The following is a 22,220-nucleotide window of genomic DNA, read 5'->3' on the forward strand; positions in this document are numbered from 1 at the left end:
TCTTCAAACTAAGTTCCAAGATCATTCCAAACCAGTTTAGCATCTGTGCACATGGTCTAAGTTTAAACTCCTAAGACATAACAAAAAATACATGACAGATATATTAAGCTAGGAGAAATCAAGATTATATTTCTTGTCAAGTACTCCAATACATTTTAAACAAACTAAGCCCCATGCTATTGTCCCAAATAACCTACTAAGCTTTTCTGCAATTCAAGATCCAAACAAGAAACAATTTCTTACCACTGCCACTCCAGGGAAGAGTTGGGATACCGGCAGTTTGAGCCACTATGGAAGATGCAATCTTATCCCCCAAAGCCCACATGGCCTGGCTTGGAGGACCTAAAAACAAAATAGGAAAAGAGCAACAACTGTAACATTTTTGCCTCATTTTTACAGCACATATATTTTGCCTTGAATTATAATTATTTGTATTTGTCTTGTCCCCATCCCCATTACATGTCATGAAGGTCATAACTTTGATTACGGGGAGTACCATATTTTGACTATTGTTTGTATTTTCTAGAGAATCTAATACAGTAAGCATTTTACACACAGTGTGAGCTCAATATATACAAGTATAAGCTGGATTGAATTCCGAACAAACCTAATTTATCATCCTTCATGATCCATCTTTACTGATTAACAAAATCTTTTTTTTTTTTTTTTTAACTTATATCCTAAAATAAAGATGGTAATGTTCTGGGGTTTGAGTCTGATGTACTACAGCCTCGTTAGTCTTAGGAGAACCCAAAGTAATATTTACAAAGCATATTCAGCATTATAGAGAATCTCTGAAACAGAAAGAAACCATTTGAGTCATATAGCCTCTACTGGAAGAAATACCTCTTATCCATAAGAATATAACCTATATTCTTAAATGCAAAGGTGCTGATTCATATTTAAGGGCGCACTTCTTCAGTATTTAAAAACAGGTCCTTCCCTCCACATATTTTTCTAAGGTTAGTGGGAACATTTAAAAAATACGTTTTGGACAGCAGTATTTTTCATACCTCAAGGAAAAGAACCCAGGGACAGAACACATACAAGATGAAATGAGCTAAGCATCATGTAAAAAATGAAGAAGGGGGAATAAAGAAATAAAAAGAGGGTTATTCTGAGAATCACTGATTCAATAAAAAGCAACAACAAACAGAAGAAAATAAGAGTGAAATATGGACAAAATTAATAAAAGGAAACAAAAAAACAGGAACAGTACATCACAAAGGTTTACCCATGAAGGCGATGCCATTTTTCAAGAGAAGCTCTGGGAGCTTGGGATTCTCAGAAGCATGACCCCAGCCAGCCCATACTGCCTACAAGGGAACACAATATGATTCATTCTCAAAATTCATACCAAAAACCAAAAACAAAACAAATAAAGAAAACCCACAAACTACCTTATTCTCTATTAAGGTTGGCCCTACTACATGAAGTACAATAGCTTCATAGCAGACTAATGCTTAATTCAGCTTCTATGCTTAATTGTTGGCAAACTTTTTATACAAAAATAAGCAGTCCATTGTAACAAAACCTCTGAAGAAGTCAAAAACAAGTTGAAATTGATATTACAGTTCAATTAGTCTTGTTGCTTTTTAGGAAACTCAATTCACAGCCTTTCAGCTAGGTTCTATAGAGCCTTTTCTGGAAATACTAGCCATTTTTCAAATATTCAATTACTCTGGCCACCCAATTTCATCTTTGTTCCATATAAGCCCAGAATTTTTTTCCTCATTGGGCATTCAGGTATTTACCCTAAACTTCCTAATACAATGTAATAAGGAAGAAACAATCTACTTCTAAAACACCATCATAATTTAGGCTAAGAATATTCCATAGGAAATAGCTAACTGTACTTACTTGAGATGGCTTGAAGGTGAGATGCATAGAACAAGAAAGTCTCTGAAAGACCCTTGCAAACTTGCTACTTGTATTATGTTTATTTTTAAACATTCCCTTCTTTCCATCTTTCCTTGTCTGTTTTAGTTATTCCATATAGAAGTACATAAGAATTTTCCAAAAAGATATAACTTCTATATAAAAGTTCTTTATATAAAAATTTTATTTAAAAGTTCTTATAAAAGTGCCAGACGTAGTAGTACATTCCTGTACTCCCAGCAAATTGGAAGGCTGAGGCAGGAGAATTGCAAGTTTGAGTCCAGTCTCAGCAACTTAGTGAGGCCCGACATAATTTAGCAAGACTCTGTCTCAAAAAATAAAAAGGGCTGGGGATATAGCTCAGTGGTTAAGTGCCCCTGGGTTCAATCCATAGTATAAAAAAAAAGTTCTTATAAAAGTGTTTTTTATAAAAGTTCTCCTGGGCCTAAATGTAAAATAGTTGAATTTGTTTTTAAAGGACTCTCTTACTTGTACAGGAATCCTTTTAGCAATATCAAGAATTAATTCCACATTTGCATAATTGTTGTTGTTTGGTCCTCCAGGCACTGGTACATAGTGATCTGCCATCTTAATGTATTCTGAAAATGTAAACAAATAAATACAGGACACATGATTTGTTTTCAGAAATATAATGGTAAAGGAAAACTGTGTAAAGGACAGGGACTATCATAAGAAACCATAGGACAAACAGCATTAATGGGACAATTTTCAGGACAATTTAGTTGGAGACTCTTGAGTTTAAGTCACACATTTAGGAATCTCATATACTGAAATAGCAGGTCTCAAACATTTCGCTTTAGAGGGTTTTTGTGAGCTCTGTATCAAGGTTGATCAATCTGTCAGTAATGTACAATTACTCTATTCTAAGAAAATGTTTTAGTCCTTCAACTTGCATGGTACCACAAGAAAGTCCTTTCCCTAGTGTAGATCTGTACAGAATGGGCAAAGAAGGTAGAATTTGGAGGGTTTGCTGATTAACTAAACAGGAAGGTTAGTTATAGGAATCTGATTAGTGCCTGAAAAAGGTTAATTTCAAATGTTGGAAGCAGCTAGTATTTCAAAGAAATTTTAGAAAGATAACTACTTTCCCTCCTTACATTTTGTTGTTGTTGTTGTTGTTGTTGTTATTGTTGTCAGGTATTTCCTTTCAGTTTTGTCACCTAATGTCTCTTTTCCTCTACTGACAGAACAAGTATAGCAGAGTAACTACCATTTCCAGGAACTAAGTCCTTTATATATAAATTCTCTCAGCAATCCTATATATAAATGTATTATTATTAGCATCCCAGATTACAGGAAATCATGGCTTGGAGTTGTTAAGTAACTTGCATCAAGTTCATCTTTATCATATTTATTAACATTCCTTATATCTTGTTCTTAACTTTAAAATAATTTAATTTCTTCTATAAAAATTCTATTAAAAGTAAAAATTACACTAAAATTAAGATATAGGGTCCTATAGATTGCTTAAAATTAAAATAAGTTCATTCTTTTTGATTACAGAAGGAGAAGCAGGAAATTTATTTAAAAATGTAAGATAATGTCAGGATATAATAACACTATTTTTAAAAGGTCAAAACCACCCATTATCTCACCTCAGAGAAAACCAGTTCATACTGATATACATGTAACCACACTTAGCCAATTTAACAATATGCTGTGATATCAACCCACATTATGACATAGGGTTATATTTAACTAATGTATATACTGACTATATTTAATATTTTGATGATTAATATTTCAATAGTTCATCATTCAAGTACTAAATTATTGATAAAATCAGTTATTTAAAATTTGAAAAATATTAAAATAATGTATACATTTGTACTACTGCCAAATTATACCCTCATGATATATTCCTAGAAGTAAAACCATTAAGTCAAAGGATATTCACATTTTTAGATTTTTGCTAGTTGCCTCACCTATATTATCAAATCTTTTTAATTTTACCAGTTTTTTTTTTTTTTTTTAAACCCTATATACCACTGTTTTGATTTGCTTTCTTTGGTTACCACTGATGAATCTCTTTTCATATGTTTGCTGCTTTTTCTTTAATCTTTTTTTTTTTTTAAATAGGGTTTTGCTGTGTTGTCCAGGCTGGTCCTGAATTCCTGGGCTCAAAATAATCCTCATACCTCTGTATCCCAAGTAGCTGGGACTATAAGCACACACTACTGCACCTGGCTTATTTCTTCTTTTATGGATGACCTGTTCATGTTTTCAATATTCTATTGAAGGACACCTTTTTTTTTTATAGTGCAGGTAGAAACTCTTTGTTGCCAATGTTTTTCCAGATTATAATTTGTCTTTAACTTTTTCTTTTTTATTTGCTAAATACTAAATTATACAGTTAAATCTATTCAACTTTTCCATTGTGATTTAGTCTTTTCTGTAGTACAGTAGTCCTAGATAGAGAAAAAATTGCTGACATATATCTCTACACACAAATCACACAACCTGCAAAGGTATTGTTGCTGCCAACTAACAAAAGTTCAGAGTTCTACACCAATAAACTTTTTATTGTCATTACTGAAGACACTAAGAGGAAAAAAAGCTTTTGGAGGCAGAAAAAGAAAGCTCATCCTAATTATATAATCTGTATCTCTCCATCATCTACTAGTTTCCACAACCACAATTACAGTCTCTATCCTAGAATATATTCACAAATAATTTAAAAACTTCCCCTCCCCCTAAAAAATTGCAATGGGCACTCCATATCTGCAGGTTCTGCATATGTGGATCCAATCAGTGTCAGACAAAACATTTTGGAGGGCTGGGGATATAGCTCAGTGGTAGAGCATCCTTAGGCTCAATCCCCACTACCAAAAAGAAAAATATTTTGGGGGGAAAAATTGCATCTGTACTGAAAACATAGAAACTTTATTCCTTGTCATTATTTCCTAAACGATATAGTGTAACGCTATATTTACATAATATTTACACTGTATTCAGTGTTATGGGTAATCTAGATATAGGGGGGGATGTGGTTAGGTTATAGGAAAACACTATACGATTTTACATGAGGGACTTAAGTATCTGCAGTCTTTGGTTTCAGTAGAGGGATGTGGAACCAATCCCCCACAGACCATACTCAATTCCTCACTATGGTTTTCATTAATCATTCATCTTTCCAATTTCTCTATAATTATGACAAAATTAAAATATGCAAATGGGTTAGGTATTACCATCCTTAACCTGTCAATTTTGCCTGTTCCCCTCCAGTCTCAGAGGATGAAGTCCTCTCTCCTATCTATAGCTCCTTTTTACAATTTTTTTAAATCATAAAAGTAATTTGTATTTTAAACTGAATTACAGTGATGACGGCACAATGGTATAAATATGCTAAAACTCAAAGACCTAAATTTTACTCAATGAAGCTGTTAAACAATAATTAACATAATAGAAAGGTCAGAGGAAGAAGGAAAATCACCCATAATATCAACTTCTAATTCAATATCATTAGTATGGTAGTCCTTCCTAGCATTTTATTTTTTAAATAACTTTTAAATTTTGTAAAAAGAATATACTAAATGTGAAAATGTTAGGAAAAGCAGAAACACAAAATTCTATCTTCAGGGAAAAAGACTATTACTGCTTTGGTATATGTTGTTATAGCCTTTTTTCTATGATTGTATGCAATGTCTTTTTCCTATTATATCATGCTATTAATTTCCTTTTACAGGCAACATTTTCCTTAGCAAACATGGAAGGCAACACTTTCCCTCAGCAAACATGGTAGACAGACACGAAGGAGTTATCATGATCTCAACCTCCAGGATTTGTGCTTATGTACCTCCTCCCCTTAAGCATAGAAAGAATCTGCAATTTGCTCTGGACAAGAAAATATGGCACAGGTGATGAGATATCACTTCCATGAGAACATTACAAAAGAATATAACCCATCTTACTATGAGATCCTCTCCTTTACAGACTTTGAGGAAGTGAAAAGTCATTTTGGGATGGTCTATGTGACAAGGAGCCAAGAGTGGGCTATAGCCAATAATCAGACATTCAAGTCCTCAGTCTGATAGCTCACAAAAGAAGCGAATGTTGTCAACAACCATGTGAGCCTGAAGCTACATTCAGCCCAAGTTGAGGCTCAGGTGAGACCACAATCCCAGCTGACAACTGATTACAGTCTTAAGAATACCTGAAACAGGAGAACCAGCTAAATCATGCTCTGACTTACACAAACTATGAGATGATGTCTGTTGCTTTCCGCTGCAAAATTTGTGATATTATTATCATGTAGTAATAAATAATATAGCAATTTATCCAAATAGTCTCATACTAATAAATGTCATTCACAAAATATTTATTAATGACTACATGGTATTTCATAGAATTGGTATGGTACATTTTAATCAGTTAATTTGCTAATATTTAACAAGCATTTCGGTTTCTCACTATTTTAAAATAATGAGCAATGAATATCCTTGTACAAATATATTTGCCCTCTTTACGAGTTCTTCCCCCTGGGAATGCTAGATTTTTTTGATCAAAAGAAATGCATATTATTGTCCACCTGTATCCTTGATCCTTTTCCATTCCATTTCTTAGTGGTCTCTAATGTACAGGTCTCTCCTGTACTTTAATCCTTCCTTCCTCTATGGTTCCTTCCTCTCCGACTGCAAACATCCCCAAATTTCTTTCATTCTAAAAATTTTTAAAAATCTTCCCTTCACCCCGAATTTTGCTTTAGTTACTGCCTTTTCTTTAAAAAAAAAAAAAATACAGATTATGTCCATATCACTTCTCACATTCCTTAACATCCTATATTAGTCTGCATACTTTTAAATTGTTCCACTGAAATTATTCTCGCAAAGGTAACTAATGATTTCCTAATCACTGCATGGTTTCTGGTCCTAATTTTGGACTGTTGACATATTTGACTCTTCCGTATAGAAATTTCTTTTCTCTGTGCTTCTTTGTTTCTTCTCCAATCTCTTTTATCATTTCTCAGCTTTGTTTATGGGCCTGTTTACCTTAGTTTACCCCTAATTTTTTGTCTTGCATAAATTCTTATACTTGGCCCTTTTCATCTTCTACCTGTTTTTTGGAAGGTGGTGCTAACTACACCACTATTTTCCAATAATAAACACATCTTAATCTCTAGCTCTCATTGTTTCTAAATTCTAGAAGGATATAGCCAACTTTTTATAGGATTCATAGAATTTGCAAAAGCCAAAGGTACTCCATGTTAAATCAATCTCCCTACCATAAAAAACCTTGCTCTTGTAGCTATATTACCTATTTTAGTTGGTGGTATGAGCATTTGCCTTGTCAACCAAATTAGAAACCCAATGGCCAACAATAACCCTTCCCTTAATTATTAAATCTTCTTATTGTTATTTCCACCACTCTAAACCATCCATTTCTTCTCTATTCTCAGCCCTATTATATATCCTCTGTTATTGTTTTCCTCAAATAGATCTTTAAAGATACCAATGGAATCATCCAATTTTTTAAAAGAATGTTTTAGAGGTACATACTGGATGGAGGAATATGATATCCTGAATTTGCTTCAAAATAATTGGGGAAATGGGTGGCAGGGGTAAAAGCATAGATGAAACTAGAGCAGCCATGACTTGGTAATTGGAAAATAAGGAGATGAGAAGGAGTTCATTACACTTTTCTACTTTTGTATAATTAAAAACAAAAGTAAACAAAAAAAAGCCTGGGCAAGGAGTGTAGCTCGGTGGTAGAGCACTTGCCTAAATTGCCTAGCATGGACAAATTTCCAATACTATTAAAAAAAATATTTCATTTAAAATGCAAAACCCTTCAATGTCTAACACATATTCACACTACACACAATCACATTACGCATACCCTCAAAAAGATAAAGTCTGACCTCTAAGGATAGGAAACAACGCCCTCCTTGTTACTACTGTATAACTCTTTTAATAAATTACTAAATTTTATTTTGTACTTTAATAAGCTACCTTCAATTTTTTGGAAGATCGCTTGGGTTATACCTTCATACATTTGCATACGCTGTTCTTTCTGCCTGGTATACCCTTCACTCTCCCGTAACTGCTTTATTAACTTTACTATTTATTCTTGGTTAGGCATAATCTCGTCCAGAAAGCTTTCTGTTGCCAGCCATGGTAGGGCACACCCGTAATCCCAGTGGCTGGCAAGTTCAAAGCTAGCCTCAGCAACTTAGCAATGCCCTAAGCAATTCAGCAAGACCTGTCTCTAAATAAAATATAAAAAAGGGCTGGGCATATGGCTCAGTGGTAAAGCACCCCTGGGTCCAATCAGAAGGAAGGAAGGAACAAAGGAACGAAGGAACAAAGGGAAGGGAAGGGGAAGGGGAAGGGGAAGGAAAAAGGAAGGTAGGGGGAAAATTTTCTGTTAACCCTGCCCCAAAGTGATAAATGTCTCATTTCTATGTTCTCATAAAACCCTCTGTATGTTTCCACTGTAGCACTTACCTCATTGTGTTAAAGTTATTTGTTTCCTAGAGCAAGATCACATTTTATTCAGCTATGGATCTGGTCTCCATGTTCATAAAGTGAATGGATAAATGAATTAATAGGAGTAACAGATAAAATGGATGGAGAAAAGAAACCATGTATGGTCATTTACATTTTCTATAGGTGATCTCATCTTTACAACTCTTTAGGGGAAAACAAATTAAGATCTTTCTTTTATAGGCACAAAAATTATAGTTCAGAGATATTAAAGGGTACATCTAAAAGGTTTCACATAATAAAACCTGCCTTCCCATACATTGGTGACTTCACTGTTTATAAATGCCATAATAACCTTTAATCCTTAGAAATAGTCAGTCTAAATATCATGGTCTCAAGATGATGACAACATATACAGACCCAAATGGGTTTAAAGAATACCCCTTTAAAGAACTGTTATCTGTAGATACTCTATCTTAAGAGATTATACCTTAGTGATACAAAGTATGGAGAAGAAAGACCAGTCACACCTCCGTTATACCTGTAGTGTTTACCTACCCATCTCAGACAGAGGACCATCTAAGCAGAGAGGATATGTGAAAGCGTTTACTTAGTGAAACCCATTTGGGTCCCAAGATCTATCTCCTTCATGAAGACAAGAAAAAAGAAACTTTACACTAAAATTCTCTAGAATTTGATATAATTCATAAGGGAAATAGCACTTCCTTCCAAACTTTTCCACTTACACATACTAAAGTATGTGCCACAGCAAATACTTAATACTAAAAAAGACACATACGTGAAAGCCCAAATCAATTCCTATGTTAAATTTTTACTACTTACCTTAGAATATAGGAATGTACATAGTTAATGCTACGGTTAATTATAGTATAGTCACCCCTCTACCCCCAGTTGTAACTCCAGAAAAATTCCAAAGAGGAGTTTTGTAATCTCTTCTCTGGGTTTTATGGAGGTTTCCTTTACCCTTCTGTGTTAGCCTACAATCATTCTTACATGGCCATTACTGATACTTGTTAAAGAGAAATTCTTTAAATAGGATTTTACTAGAACTCCTAGATATGGGAATACCCCTAAACTAGCATTTTCCTACTGAAAGTCTGGGCTATTCAATGTTTTATGCTTAAGGGTGATGCTTTTGTAAATCTAATGACTCACCTGCATTGGCTTTAAGGTCTTCAGGTGTGACCATGACAACAAATCGGATTGCACGCTCATTTCGAAACATTTCGTAAGACCACCGACGGATGGATCGCATGCATTTCACTGCTGCAATGCCATTGTTAGCAATAAGAACCTGGGAGAAAGGAGAATGGGAATTGGAAGAAAATACAGAAAAGAAAGGTAATGACAGAGGAATAAAGATGGGAGATTTTTGTACGGGAAAAAAAAAAAAAAAAAAAATTTCAACCAGGAATTCTTGCTAGTCTAGTCTAGGAACCAGATCCCACATGATCAAGTAATATTTTTAAATATTTGCTAAGCAAATATATCAATGTGTGCTAGGTAGAATTTACCTCCCTCTAATTTCATTTCTTAGAGAAAAAAACAAAGTCATCGTTACTCATACACTGTTCGTGAATTATTCTACCATACTTATAACTAGGCAACAGAGGAAAACAAACTTCAGAGGGATGATGCATTATCAACTAAGAAATGGGAGAAGACTAAACTGTGCAATGTCATGTGCTATTCCCTGTTGTAATAAAGCAGGACACAGAGCCCTGAAAATGTATAAAAACCCTGACATCAATTGCTTCTCTCCAAAATGCTGAATCCCAATTCCTTAGAATTGTAGAGACTGTTTCAGAAAGAATGGTCACAACCAAATAATCTAGACACTTCTCTGTAAATAAATCATCTATCTTCTTACCTATGTTGCAATCATGCTCCTGAGGATAATATAGGCTAATAGATCCATAACCTATGTTTACTACAGAAGGACACTGCTGAAGCAATACTTTCAGGAGTATGAATACAAGGTTCCCATCCTATAATCTTTTAATCACTATAAACTATTTTACTAAGTCATTCTCTCAGCTCTGATGTGGCTCGGATAGTGATACAGGCTGGGTGTAGCAGTACATGCCTATATCCCAGCTACTTGGGAGGTTACAATAGGAGTATTGCAAGTCTGAGGCCAGCCTAGGCAAATTAGCATAAGACAATAACTCAAAATAAAGTAAAAAGGGCTAGAGATGTGGCTCAGTGTACAGCACTTGTCTAGTATGCACAGGACCCTGTTTAATCTCAAGTAGGACTCCCTCTACCCCCAAAACAAATATGTGACACAGAATCACTCATGGGCTGGAGAGATAGCTCAGCTGATAGAGTGCTTGCCTCAAAAGCACAAGGCCCTGAGTTCAATCCCCAGTACCGAAAAAAAAAAAAGAATCACTGATAACATTTCATACCTGAAATCTCTTCAAGTATTTCATGACATATCCCCTCTAAACACCACAAATACCTGGTGGAAGCCAGTAAATCACAGTACATAAAACTGTTTAAGCCTTCTGCTCTGAAACTCAACTCTACATCCAATGCTGTTGTACTCCATAAATTAATAAATTCCTCACACACTATCAGATCAATGCAGACTCTGTAAAACCATAAATCTTTCAAAAAGAACCTTATTAACACTGTTTGATCTCCTGAATTGGTTGTGATTAAATTATTAGTGGCAAATATATATTACAGAAAATAGTGAAATTGTATAATAGGATGGCAGGGAGGCAGAAAGAACAATTCCATAAAAAGTGGTAAAGTCCCTGGAAAAATATAACTACTAATTTTGATCTCTAGGCATTAAATTACACTTACTTCCCCCAACCCCATGCTGCAGATGGTCAACACAGGGCTTTGCAGAAATTAGGTAAGCATAACCCCAGTTCCTGGTATACCTTTTTTTACTACTGGGAATTGAGCGCAGGGGCACTTTACCACTGAGCTACATTCCCAGCCCTTTTTAAATTTTGAGACAGGGTCTTGCTAAGTTGTTAAGGCTGGCCTTGAACTTGTGATCCTCCTGCCTCAGCCTCTTGAGTCACTGGGATTACAGACAGGTGCCACCACGCACAGCCCTCATGTATGTTTATTTTTTTTAAAGTTGTCTATGGACCTTTTTTTATTTACATGTGATGCAAGAATTGAACCCAGTGCCTCACAAATGCTAGACAAGAGCTCTACCACTGAGTTACAACCCCAGCCCACCCTCATGTACTTTTGACAAAAAGAATTTAGAAAGTTATAACTTACCTTCTCAATCACTTTATTCCCTCCAAAACGAGTAACAAATTCTGCTGGAGAAGCCACAGTGAAATCTCGCTGTGAGTCTATTTTCTTTCGGTCTCGACATTGTTTTACTAGGTGCAAGCCAGACATGCTGGACCTAGAACAATGAGAAACCATGAGAGTGCATAGGTAGTGTTTCTTCACACTGTCCATATCCTCTGGAGACCCACTTTTCATCACCATACTCATAACAATATTTCCAACTGTATCTATGTGGAGTTTGCATACTGGCAGATTACATATTTTTCAAATACAAGAGAGAAAAGAAAATCTTTCCTTGGGAAGTTTTAGGGAGAAAGAAAAGTGATTCTGAATAACGAACAACAATATTAGGCTGACCAACAGATGCCATCCCAAAAAGACAGGAAAAGGACAGAATGAAAAGAGACAGTAAAAATAGCAGACTAACAGATAAAAACCAGTGGAGCTAGTGCTGAATCATGACTGCCATGAAGATGACCTTGACTTCTGCATCTGTAGTTTCCATCTTTCTTATGAGCTGTAACTCCACATTTTAAACTGTCCACTAAATGTTTGACTTGGGTATCCCACAGATATCTTAAAATCAAGAATTCCAAAACTAATTTTTTAAAAATTTTTAGTTATAGATGGACCTAATATCTTCATTTTACTTATTTGTGTCTGCTGAAGATTGAACCCAGTGCCTCACACAAGTGAGGCAAGCACTCTATCACTGAGATACAGTCCCAGCCCCCCAAAACCAAAACATATCATATTTCAGCTATAAGTATGTAACTTACAATTTATGCCTTATTTAACCAACATTATTTTCTTAGCGATACATAAAATAACAGTGTTTCTAATAACCAACGATGTCTTAGATTAGATGGAACATAACAGTAGAATCAATTTAGGCCTAGGATTAAATTACAGACCTGTCCATTTAATAACTCCAGTGATCTCTGGCAAATAATTTAACCTTGTTCCGATTCAGATTTCTCTTTGTGAAATGTACATGATATTTGCTGCGGTGTCTGTTATTTACCTATTGTCCCTCAGCAATAAACCCACCCTTTCATGCTCTGCAACAATGCGGTTAAGACTGCAAACTTAATTTCTAAGACTCCTTTGGTAGCTCTCTTCTGTTCATTTCTGCCAATGGCAAAATGGAAAGGATTTTAAAAAGGGACTCCCTTCCTTCCTTTTTCCCAGATTTCAGTGTCACTCCCATAATAACAGAGTTTACACCAGCCTCTAGCTTCTTTCAACATCCCCAGCAAGTCTTTAAAGTACCTACAGCAGTGGACTGTGGCTCCTTGGAAGTCAGAGTACCAGCCTTGCCCTGCTCATTCATCCTCTGGATGGTGCTACCTGGGTCTATCCATCACCTGTCAGGTCAGGCTTCCTCTTCAGGGATTTGAGCACCAGCTACTCAAAACCCATCCCAGAGGTCTAAGTATCAGCCCTCAAGGCCCTCCTCCAAAGCCCTAGGTTCTGGTAACACTATAACTGTTTGCTTTTGTTCTCCCAATCCTAGTAGTGACAACTGCTTCCTGTGGTTATTAACTCGAACATACCTTTTTTATTATTTTGTTCTAATACCTAAGTAATCAATTTTCACTGTTGAATACCCTGTGTTCATAACACCTGATGCACCTGTATGTCAAAATCACTCTATTGTCATGTATATAAAAAAGAAAATAATAATAATAATTAATACCTGATGCAGTTTTTCTTTCTGTAACTAGATCTTGACAGACTCTGAACTTTCAAGGGCAGTCATTTATCAAACTTCCAGACAACAGAAAAAGAAGCAAAACTCCCAAGCTAAAATAACAATAAAGTCAAAACTAGACAAAGGTGTTACATGAAGGGAAAATTCTAGATTCATCTTACTGATGACTACATATGCAAGCTTCTTAAACAAATATCTTAAAGAAGTAAGGTATTGGTCCAAAGCCGTCTTAAGTCATTTTGTAGTTAAAAATATGTTACTCCAGGGCTGGGGTTGTACCTTAGTGGTAGAGCACCTGTATAGCATGTGTGAGGAACTGGGTTCAATCCTCAGAACCCAGTAAAAATAAATATAATAAAAAATAAAGATATTTTGCCCCTCTACAACTACAGTAAATAAATAAATAAATAAATAAATAAATAAATAAATATGCAAATCCATAACCAAGTTGAATTTGTGCCAGGTATGTAAGGATGGTTTAATTTTAGAAAATCTAAATGAAATATTCTCTGTTAAGAGTCCTAGTAAGTGAAATAAAATGAAAAAAATTAGAGTTATTAAGATTGCAAAGGAGGAATTAAACAGTCATTATTTGTGAACCATGAGATCAGTTACATAGAACACACAAAAGATTATACACACAAATTATCAGAGTTAGGAGACCTTAATCAAAAGTTGAAAAACAACAGTTTTTCTTCCACTTTACTCTTACAACACAGAACACTGCTGTGATCACATGGGTGAGGAGTTTTCCACACACACCAAGCGGTTCTGGAATAGACATTAGCTGTGTATCCTTTAATTCAACTCAATTCTGATCCTATCTTCCTGGAGATAGCAGTGGATTCCACAAGTTAAAGACTCAACCCCATAAAACTACACCCTCCTTCAGATGCTAAGTCCCAGGGTGAGACCTGTAGTTCTGACTCTACCCACTATAAATCAAGGTTCTCATGCTCTCCTCCTAGGTTTAAAGTTGCTGGAACATCTCACGGAACACAGGGAAACACTTTACTTACAGTTATTATATAGGATATTACAAAGGATATCAAATGGAAGGCAAACATTGAGTAAGGCATATGGGAAGGGGCACAAAAATTCCATACCCTCTCCAGGCACACCACACTCCAGGCACCTCTACCACACTTCAGGTAACTTCTTATGTTCAGTGATCTAGAAGCTCTTTAAACCCTACATACAGTTCAGGAATTTTTATAGAAGTTTTATTATGTGAGCATAATTGATTACATCACTGGTCACTGATGATCAACTCAACATTCAGCACCTCTGCCCTCTCTGAAGATAAGGGAATGGGATAGAAAGTTCCAACCCTCTAACCACATGTTGGTTCCCATGGCAACCAGCCCCCATCGTAAGGCTATTGAGGAGCCCCCAGACTTCAATCATTTCATTAGTATACAAAAGTCATTTATCATCTAAGACATACCAAGGGCTTAGGAGCCATGTGCCAGGAAATGGACAAGGGCAAACAGAAATTTCACAGTATTGTTTCTAGATATGTTTAACATACAAAAAGTCCAAAAATATTTATATACAATAGATAATATAGATTATAAAAATGAAGACATTATAAAGTTTAAAATGTAAATACTTCTAAGAGATATATGTAAATATGACACAACTATATAAATAAAGAAAATACAATGGACATGTGATTAAGGAAAATGGTTATCTAGGTAGGGGAGGCAGGAAGAAGGGTTGAGAGGCCATATGGCTAAAGGACCCACCTTTGTTTTAGGTAGGAAGGTTTCAAATTCTTTTTACATTATTTTTAAAGTAACTAGACAAATAAAGAAATAAGAGTGGGCCACATGTGAATCAATGATCAGCATTTCATAAACCAAGGATTATATCATTCTATGCCTGGAGTTACACATATACATACACACATAGATCAATCAGTTTTCTGTTATCTAGGGAGAGAGTGAGGGATAGAGAAGACATAAACCTAAAAGCAGTAATAAGGTAGGGGAAGGAACTGATCATGAGATTTAATGAATGGTATAGAGATACTAAAGGAATATTCTTGAAGGTCACTTGCAATTAAAAAGGGGAGAAAAATAAATCTTACTTTTAGTGATATGATCCTTTACATAGCCATAGTCATGTTATTATTATTGGCAGTTATTCCCAAACTTTACTAAAAGTTTAAAAAAACAAACTAAAGAATGCTATGTGCCAGTGACAAGAGGTCAGTTGATTTTTTTTTTCCAGCCCACCAATCAACTGTTATACTTCATAGATTACTACAATACTGTACTTACTTAATTTTAACTGCTCATGAAGATAACACTACAAAATCAAATGAGAATTACATATTGGGTCATCAACTGATAATAAAAACAATGCAGCAGAAAACTATTCTGCATCTGGGGGAGGTGGCATATGCTTTTAATCCCAGTGATCATCGGTGAGGACCTAAGCAACTTAGTGAGGCCCTGTCTCCTCCCCCCAAAAAAAGAGAGAGAAAGAGCTGGGGATATAGCTCAGAGGTAAACTGCCCCTGGGTTCGATCCCCGGTACCAAAAAAAAAAAAAACTACCTTGCAGCAGGCATAAAGGTATCCAAAAATGGATTTAAATGAGAAATAGATTTAAATGGGGGGGAGCATAAAAGAATTCAGTAATTAAGAAAACTCCCCTTTTCCTCACCAACTACAATCTGACTTGTTTCAACACAGAGAAGCAACTCTATGTTAAATGAAATAAATCTAAGAAAAATCACCAGGGGAGCGAGGCAGAAGTGGGGACATGTTTAATAACAGGTACAAACTTATGAACAGCAGGAATAAGTTTTAATGTTCTGTTGTACAGTAAAGTGAACAAAGTTAACAATATCATTGCATATTTCAAAATAGCTAAAAGACAGGATTTTGAATGTTTTCACCACAAAGAAATGTTTGAGGTGGTGAAAAACTACTCAAATTTGATCATTACAAATTGTATACATGTACTGAAACATCACATTGTACCCCATAAATATACACAATTTTTGTGTCAATTAAAAATTTAATTTTAAAAAATAAAAAAGCATCTACCAGCACTATGCCAACCCCATACTAGAGCCTAAGGTGAAAGAGAAAAAAAAAAAAAACAGTATTATGATCCTGTCTTTATTCAAAATGTTGATGTTTTGCTCTTCATGGTTGTTTTACATTGATTTTGATTTTAAAACTATTTTTCAAAATATTATTTATATTGGGGGAATACCATTAAAATGAAAAGATTCACAGTGGCATTCTGCTTTCTTGTTGTAAATTTTTAGGTACAATTTTCTGCACACGGCTCCAATTTTAAAAATGTAAACGTGTCTATCCTCACTCCTTTAGAATGCACTCCTTTAGAAGCACCAAACCTTATAAGGTTGTCTGTTCTATCACCCAGCACACTATCTCACTTTACATGTACCAATAGTTTGATACACATTTAAGAAAATTAATCTTTCTTCCCTTAGTGCCTCTATCAAAACTTGGTGAGTAGGCTCTTACCTTACACTTATATGACTTAAGGTGGCTTTTCTTAACTTGCAAAAACAACACCTATAGGACGACTGCAAGAAGGGATAGTTCAGAGACTATGGCTACTTTACCCACCAGACTTAAAGATACAGTCACAATGAAGGCTACACATCTCTACTGGCACTAAGTGTATGTTTGCTAATAGATGCCAAAGCACTTTCTAATACAAGATTCTGACACTTTGAACTGGTCTCTCTACTAAAATTCTCATTATCTTTTTCTACCAATATATCTAATTATTGTGTATCTTTAAACTTAAGAGGGGTATGTTAGTTAGGTTTTCATTGCTGTGAAAAATACCTGCCAAGAACACCTTAGAGGAGGAAAAGTTTATTTGGGCTCAGAAGTTCAATCCAGGGTTGAACAACTCCATTACTCTGGGCCCCAGGCAAGGTAGAGCATTATGGCAGGAAGGCATGGCAGAGGAACACTGCTCTGCTCATGGCAGCCAGGAAGCAGAGACAGGAGAATAGGTCACAAGTAAGATGCACCCTTACAGAACACCCCCAGAGACTCGCCTCCTCCAGTAAGATCCCACCTGCCTATAGTTACCACCTAGTTAGTCCATTCAAAGTAGGATGGACTAATTAGATTATAGCTATCATAATCTAACCATTCACCTCTGAATTCATGAATTAGCCCAGGAGCTTTGAGGGGGATACTGCATATCTAAAGTGTAACAAGGGCCCCTAAAGAAAATAAGGTCTGTTTATGGTCTGCCTCTTTTGTCCAACATCACAAAAGAAGTCTACATCACAGACAGATAAGAAACCAAGTTTCCTGAGTCTCATTTCAGTGTTCATCCAACTACACCATGCAACACCTATGATTATAACAAATAATATTGGTCTGGAAACAGTGTCAGGGTGTGTGGTTTGTGTGTGTGTGTGTGTGTGTGTGTATTTTGGGGGTGGGGGGTACCAGGGATTGAACTCAAGGTGCTTAACCACTGAGCGACATCACCAGCACTTTTTATGTTTTTGAGACAAGGTCTCGCTAAGTTGCCTAGGGCCTCACTAAAATGTTGCAGCTGGCTTTGAACTCACAATCCTCCTGCTTCAGTTTCCTGAGCCCCTGGGATTACAGGTGTGTGCCACTGTACCCAACCAAGACACATTTATTTTTTTAAATAATAAAAATAAAAATGGTTATTTTGTCTATAATTTTACTTGCCACCTACTCATTTCTTTCAGGCCCCAAGTCCATGGATCATATCAGTGTATCACACTGAGTAATAACATGAATGAATCTCAGAAACTCCATGATCAGAGAAGGAAACAGAATGCTAAAGAGCACATACTGGGACCCTTGGATTGATGAGTCGGCCTGGCCCTCAACTGGCCCTCAAGGGTGCGGTGTCTGGCTCCTCCAGTGCCACCATTATGAAGAAAGTGGTTTAGCAGCTCCAGCTGGAGACCAGGCTTAGCCCCATTAAGATTTCCCAAGCAGCTGCAAATCTGAATTGTTGTAGAATGCTCAACAAGATCCCCTGCTGATTGGAGTATCTTCTACAAATCCCTTCAGATCTCAGAAAGTCTGTTCCTTTTTCAATGAATCTTTCAGAGGTTTCCCAAACCACTTCTCACCAACCAGTGAATATTCAAGACAGCTAAATCTGAAGACAACACAAAAGCTTCTCTTTGATACATATGCGACAACAAACATCTACTTTTGTCAGTCCTTAACATCTACCTCTCTGAATTTTAATTAATTTCTATTTCACAAGGATAATTATTTTATATACCCTGGCAGCAGCATATAATAAAATATGTAGTATTTTTAAAAAGAGCACATACTGTATGACTTCATGTACATGACATTCTGAATCATGTAAAACTAATTTATAGTGCAAAAAGCTGATCAGTGTGCTGGGGAAATGATTGCGGGGGCGGGGGGTTGTGGAGATGATGGAAATGTTCTATATCTTGATCCTGATTGTGATGGTGTCTACACAGATAAACATGTCAAAACCATAAAACTATAATCTTTTTTTGGGGCAGTGGGGTGGTAACAGGGATTGAATCCAGAGGCACTCTACCACTAAGCTATATCCTCAGCCCTTTGTATTCTGAGACAGGATCTCACTAAGTTGCTCAGGGCCTTGCTAATTTGCTGAGGCTGGTCTTGAACTTGTAATCCTCCTGCTTCAGTCGCCCAAGTCGCTGCCCAGCTAAAACTGTTTAATTTTCAAACAGGTGAACTTTATTGTAGGTAAACTGTATTTTAACAAATCTGATTTAAAATCTCATTGAGCTTTCTCTCTCCTCCAGCTGCCCAAGATGCCAAAAGGAAAGAAAGCCAAGGGAAAGAAGGTGGTTCCAACCTCTGTCATGGTCAAGAAGCAGGAAGGCAAGAAGGTGGTGAGCCCACTGTTCGAGAAGAGGCCAAAGAACTTTGGCATCAGCCAGGACATTCAGCTCAAAAGGGACCTTAGCCACTTTGTAAAATGGCCTCACCACATCCAGTTGCAGTGGCAAAGGCTATTTTCTATAACCAGCTAAAAGCGCCTCAAGGAATTAACCAGTTCACCCAGGACTTGGACCACCAATAAGCCACTCAACTGTTTAAGCTTGCCCACAAGTACAGACCAGAGATGAAGCAGAAAAAGCAGAGGCTGTTGGCCTGAGCTGAGAAGGCTGCTGGCAAAGGGAACGTCCCAACAAAGAGACTGCCAGTCCTCCGAACAGGGATCAAAACTGTCACCACCTTGGTGGAGAACAAGAAGGCTCAGCTGATGGTGACTGTACATGACATGGATCCCATTGAGCTGGCTGTCTTCCTGCCTGTCCTGTGTTACAAGATGGGAGTCCCTTACTGCATCATTAAGGCGAAAGTCAGTCTGGAACGTGTGGTTCACAGGAAGATGTGCGACGTGCACCACAGTTGCCTTCACACTGGTTAACTTGGAAAACAAAAGAGCTCTGGATAAGCTGATGGAAGCTATCAGAATCAACTACAATGACAGATATGATGAGATCCATTGCCCCTGGGGAGGCAACGTCCTTGGGTCCAAAATCTGTGCCTCGCATTGCCAAGCTGGAAAAGGCAAAGGCTAAAGCACTTGCCATTAAACTGGGATAAATGTATGGTGTTGGATTTCTGTACATAAAAATAATAAATTATCCTTCATCCAGTGCCTTGGGCTAAAGGCAGTAAACTTGTTTAGGGCAGTAGCAAGCACATGCCCCAGAGTGTGAGAGTTCTAGAAACGCATTGTGTAACTTGCATGAAAAAGTTATACATAACAGTAAAATACTTGGAAACCAAACCAGGATGTTATGATTGACCAGTCACTACCTTACTTAAGACAGCGATGAATGTGAGTCTCTAAAGCTTTTATTTATACTGATAGTACATGATCCAGTAAAGTTGGAAAATAGATAAATAAAATAAAATTTCATTGAAATGTCCATGTAAAATAGGTACCTTTTTCTAACTGTAAATTATACTGCAACTAAGTTCACTTTTAAAAAACTGTCACTGCTTCTTTTCAAGGAAAAACACCAAACAGTTGATGACACCAGAGCAGTAAGAGGATCCAGAGCTCTGCACATGGGATGCCAAGGGTTCACAGAAGCAAGGTCAAGGAGGGATACTGGTCACCAAGCTGGGCTGCCTGGTAAAGGACATGAAGGTCAAGTCACTGGAGGGGAGACATTTATCTCTTCTCCCTGTTTGAGATCATTGACTTTTTCCTGAGGGCGTCCCTCAAGGATGAGGTTTTGAATTCTTGCTGATGCAGAAGCAGACTTGCACTGGCCAGCAGACCAAGTTCATGGCATTTGTCACCATCAACAATCTACAACAATCACATCAGTCTGGATGATAAGTGCTCCAGGGAAGTAGCCACCACCATCTGTGGAGCCATAATCCTGACCAAGCTCTTCCTGTGCAGAGAAGCTACTGGGGAAACAAGATTAGCAAGTCCCACATGTCCGCCAAATCTCCCTCAGGAATTCACTGACCATTTTGTAAGAACTCATATCAGATTCTGTGTGCTGATAACCCAGGTTCCATTTGTAGTTGACTAGGTCACAGGATTCTTATACAAGAAAAATAAAGTGAATTAACCTGTTTAAAAAAATAATAATAATGAATTTAAAAACATATTTTAACTGTTACTAATGATATGGAATGGTAACAAAGAGGAATAATGCTCTGGAGGTACCCACACCTTGAAATCAAGGTCTACAAGTATGATATCATGCAACATTTCTCCACCTGTCCTCATTGTATCTTCAACACTTTAGGCACCTTCACTTTATGTTCCTCGGTTATTTAAAATCTGAAGATACGACTGTCAAACAAAACACACATTAGGACTGATCTTGGGAACTTCCATTTTTCTATTACCCCTACATATATTTAAATACCTAACCAGCACTACATGTTCTTTAGAAGAAAGATAAGAGGATGGCAGAGTGGAAGCAGTCTAATCTATTACAACTTGGTTTTTTCAGCAACAGGAGTCCATTACATGACAACATTTCTCCCCTGCCTACTTATACCCCAGTCCTTTGATAAGTAGAGCAACTGCTTAGGATTTAAAGGAGACCAAGTTTTAAGAGTTCCAAAATAACTTCTTGAATGGCAAATACATTCATCTGCCCTCTGTGAGGCAAGCTGACATCTACAGAGTATTCGAGCAGAAATATGATGAAGGAAATCAGAACATGTGAATTAGTAACTTAAACCCCACAAAAGTTGGACTAAAACTTTTATAAATGTAAGTTCTATTCTTTCTGTATGAGAAATGACTGTGCATTGCCCTTTATTCTCTGCTTATGGTTTATGAAACATACCATGCTACTGTCAGCTTCTGGCCTTTGCACTGCTTATTCTCTGTCAGGAATATCCGTTCCTTCCTTATCTGCCACTACTATTCCAGTTCATCCTTCAAAATGCAACTAAACTGGGTTGGGGATGTTGCTCAGGGGAGAGCACTTGCCTAGCATATATGGGGGCCTTTGGTTCAATCCCCCAGCACTGCAAAACAAACAAAAAAATCAACTGTCAGTTCTCCCAGTGAGCTCCCTTTGCTCACACTGATTCTCTAGCTTCACCTTTAATGAGGGTGAGCCCCCTCTGTGCCACAACAGAACCTACACATACATCTTTCCTGCTAATCACACTGGACAATTACGTGAGTTTACACAACTGCCTTCCTTGATAAATCATGAGTTCCTGAGGTCAGAGACTCTTACTGATCCTTTGAGGATGAGAACTCCTATTCATTTCTATCTCCAGAACCAAAGTGTTCTTGGCATATGTAAAAGTTGCTCAAACTTTTCTAAAGATGATGATTTTTGGGCTGGGGAAAGCTCAGTCGGTAGAGTGCTTGCCTTGCAAGCACAAG

At 36.8% G+C, this 22,220-nt stretch overlaps 1 protein-coding gene and 1 pseudogene across 10 annotated transcripts in view; one reads left to right on the top strand and one right to left on the bottom strand.

The window, feature by feature from the left end:
* The window catches only part of ACACA (acetyl-CoA carboxylase alpha), a 273,697-nt gene that overhangs the window by 170,479 nt on the left and 80,998 nt on the right, over positions 1-22,220 (bottom strand). For all 9 annotated transcript variants that reach the window (XM_079132070.1, XM_079132069.1, XM_079132077.1 and 6 more), the window contains 5 exons: positions 11,595-11,727; positions 9,498-9,636; positions 2,368-2,477; positions 1,235-1,316; positions 244-342 (listed from right to left, as the gene is read on the bottom strand). In XM_079132070.1, coding sequence (XP_078988196.1) covers positions 244-342; positions 1,235-1,316; positions 2,368-2,477; positions 9,498-9,636; positions 11,595-11,727 — 563 coding nt within the window. The remainder of the gene's footprint in view (positions 1-243; positions 343-1,234; positions 1,317-2,367; positions 2,478-9,497; positions 9,637-11,594; positions 11,728-22,220) is intronic.
* LOC306656659 (large ribosomal subunit protein eL8-like) lies at positions 15,921-22,215 on the top strand (annotated as a pseudogene). The gene has a single exon. The product of its transcript is annotated as a large ribosomal subunit protein eL8-like (transcript).

The sequence above is a fragment of the Sciurus vulgaris genome, assembly GCF_902686455.1.
Source record: "Sciurus vulgaris genome assembly, chromosome: 3".
Lineage (NCBI taxonomy): Eukaryota > Metazoa > Chordata > Mammalia > Rodentia > Sciuridae > Sciurus > Sciurus vulgaris.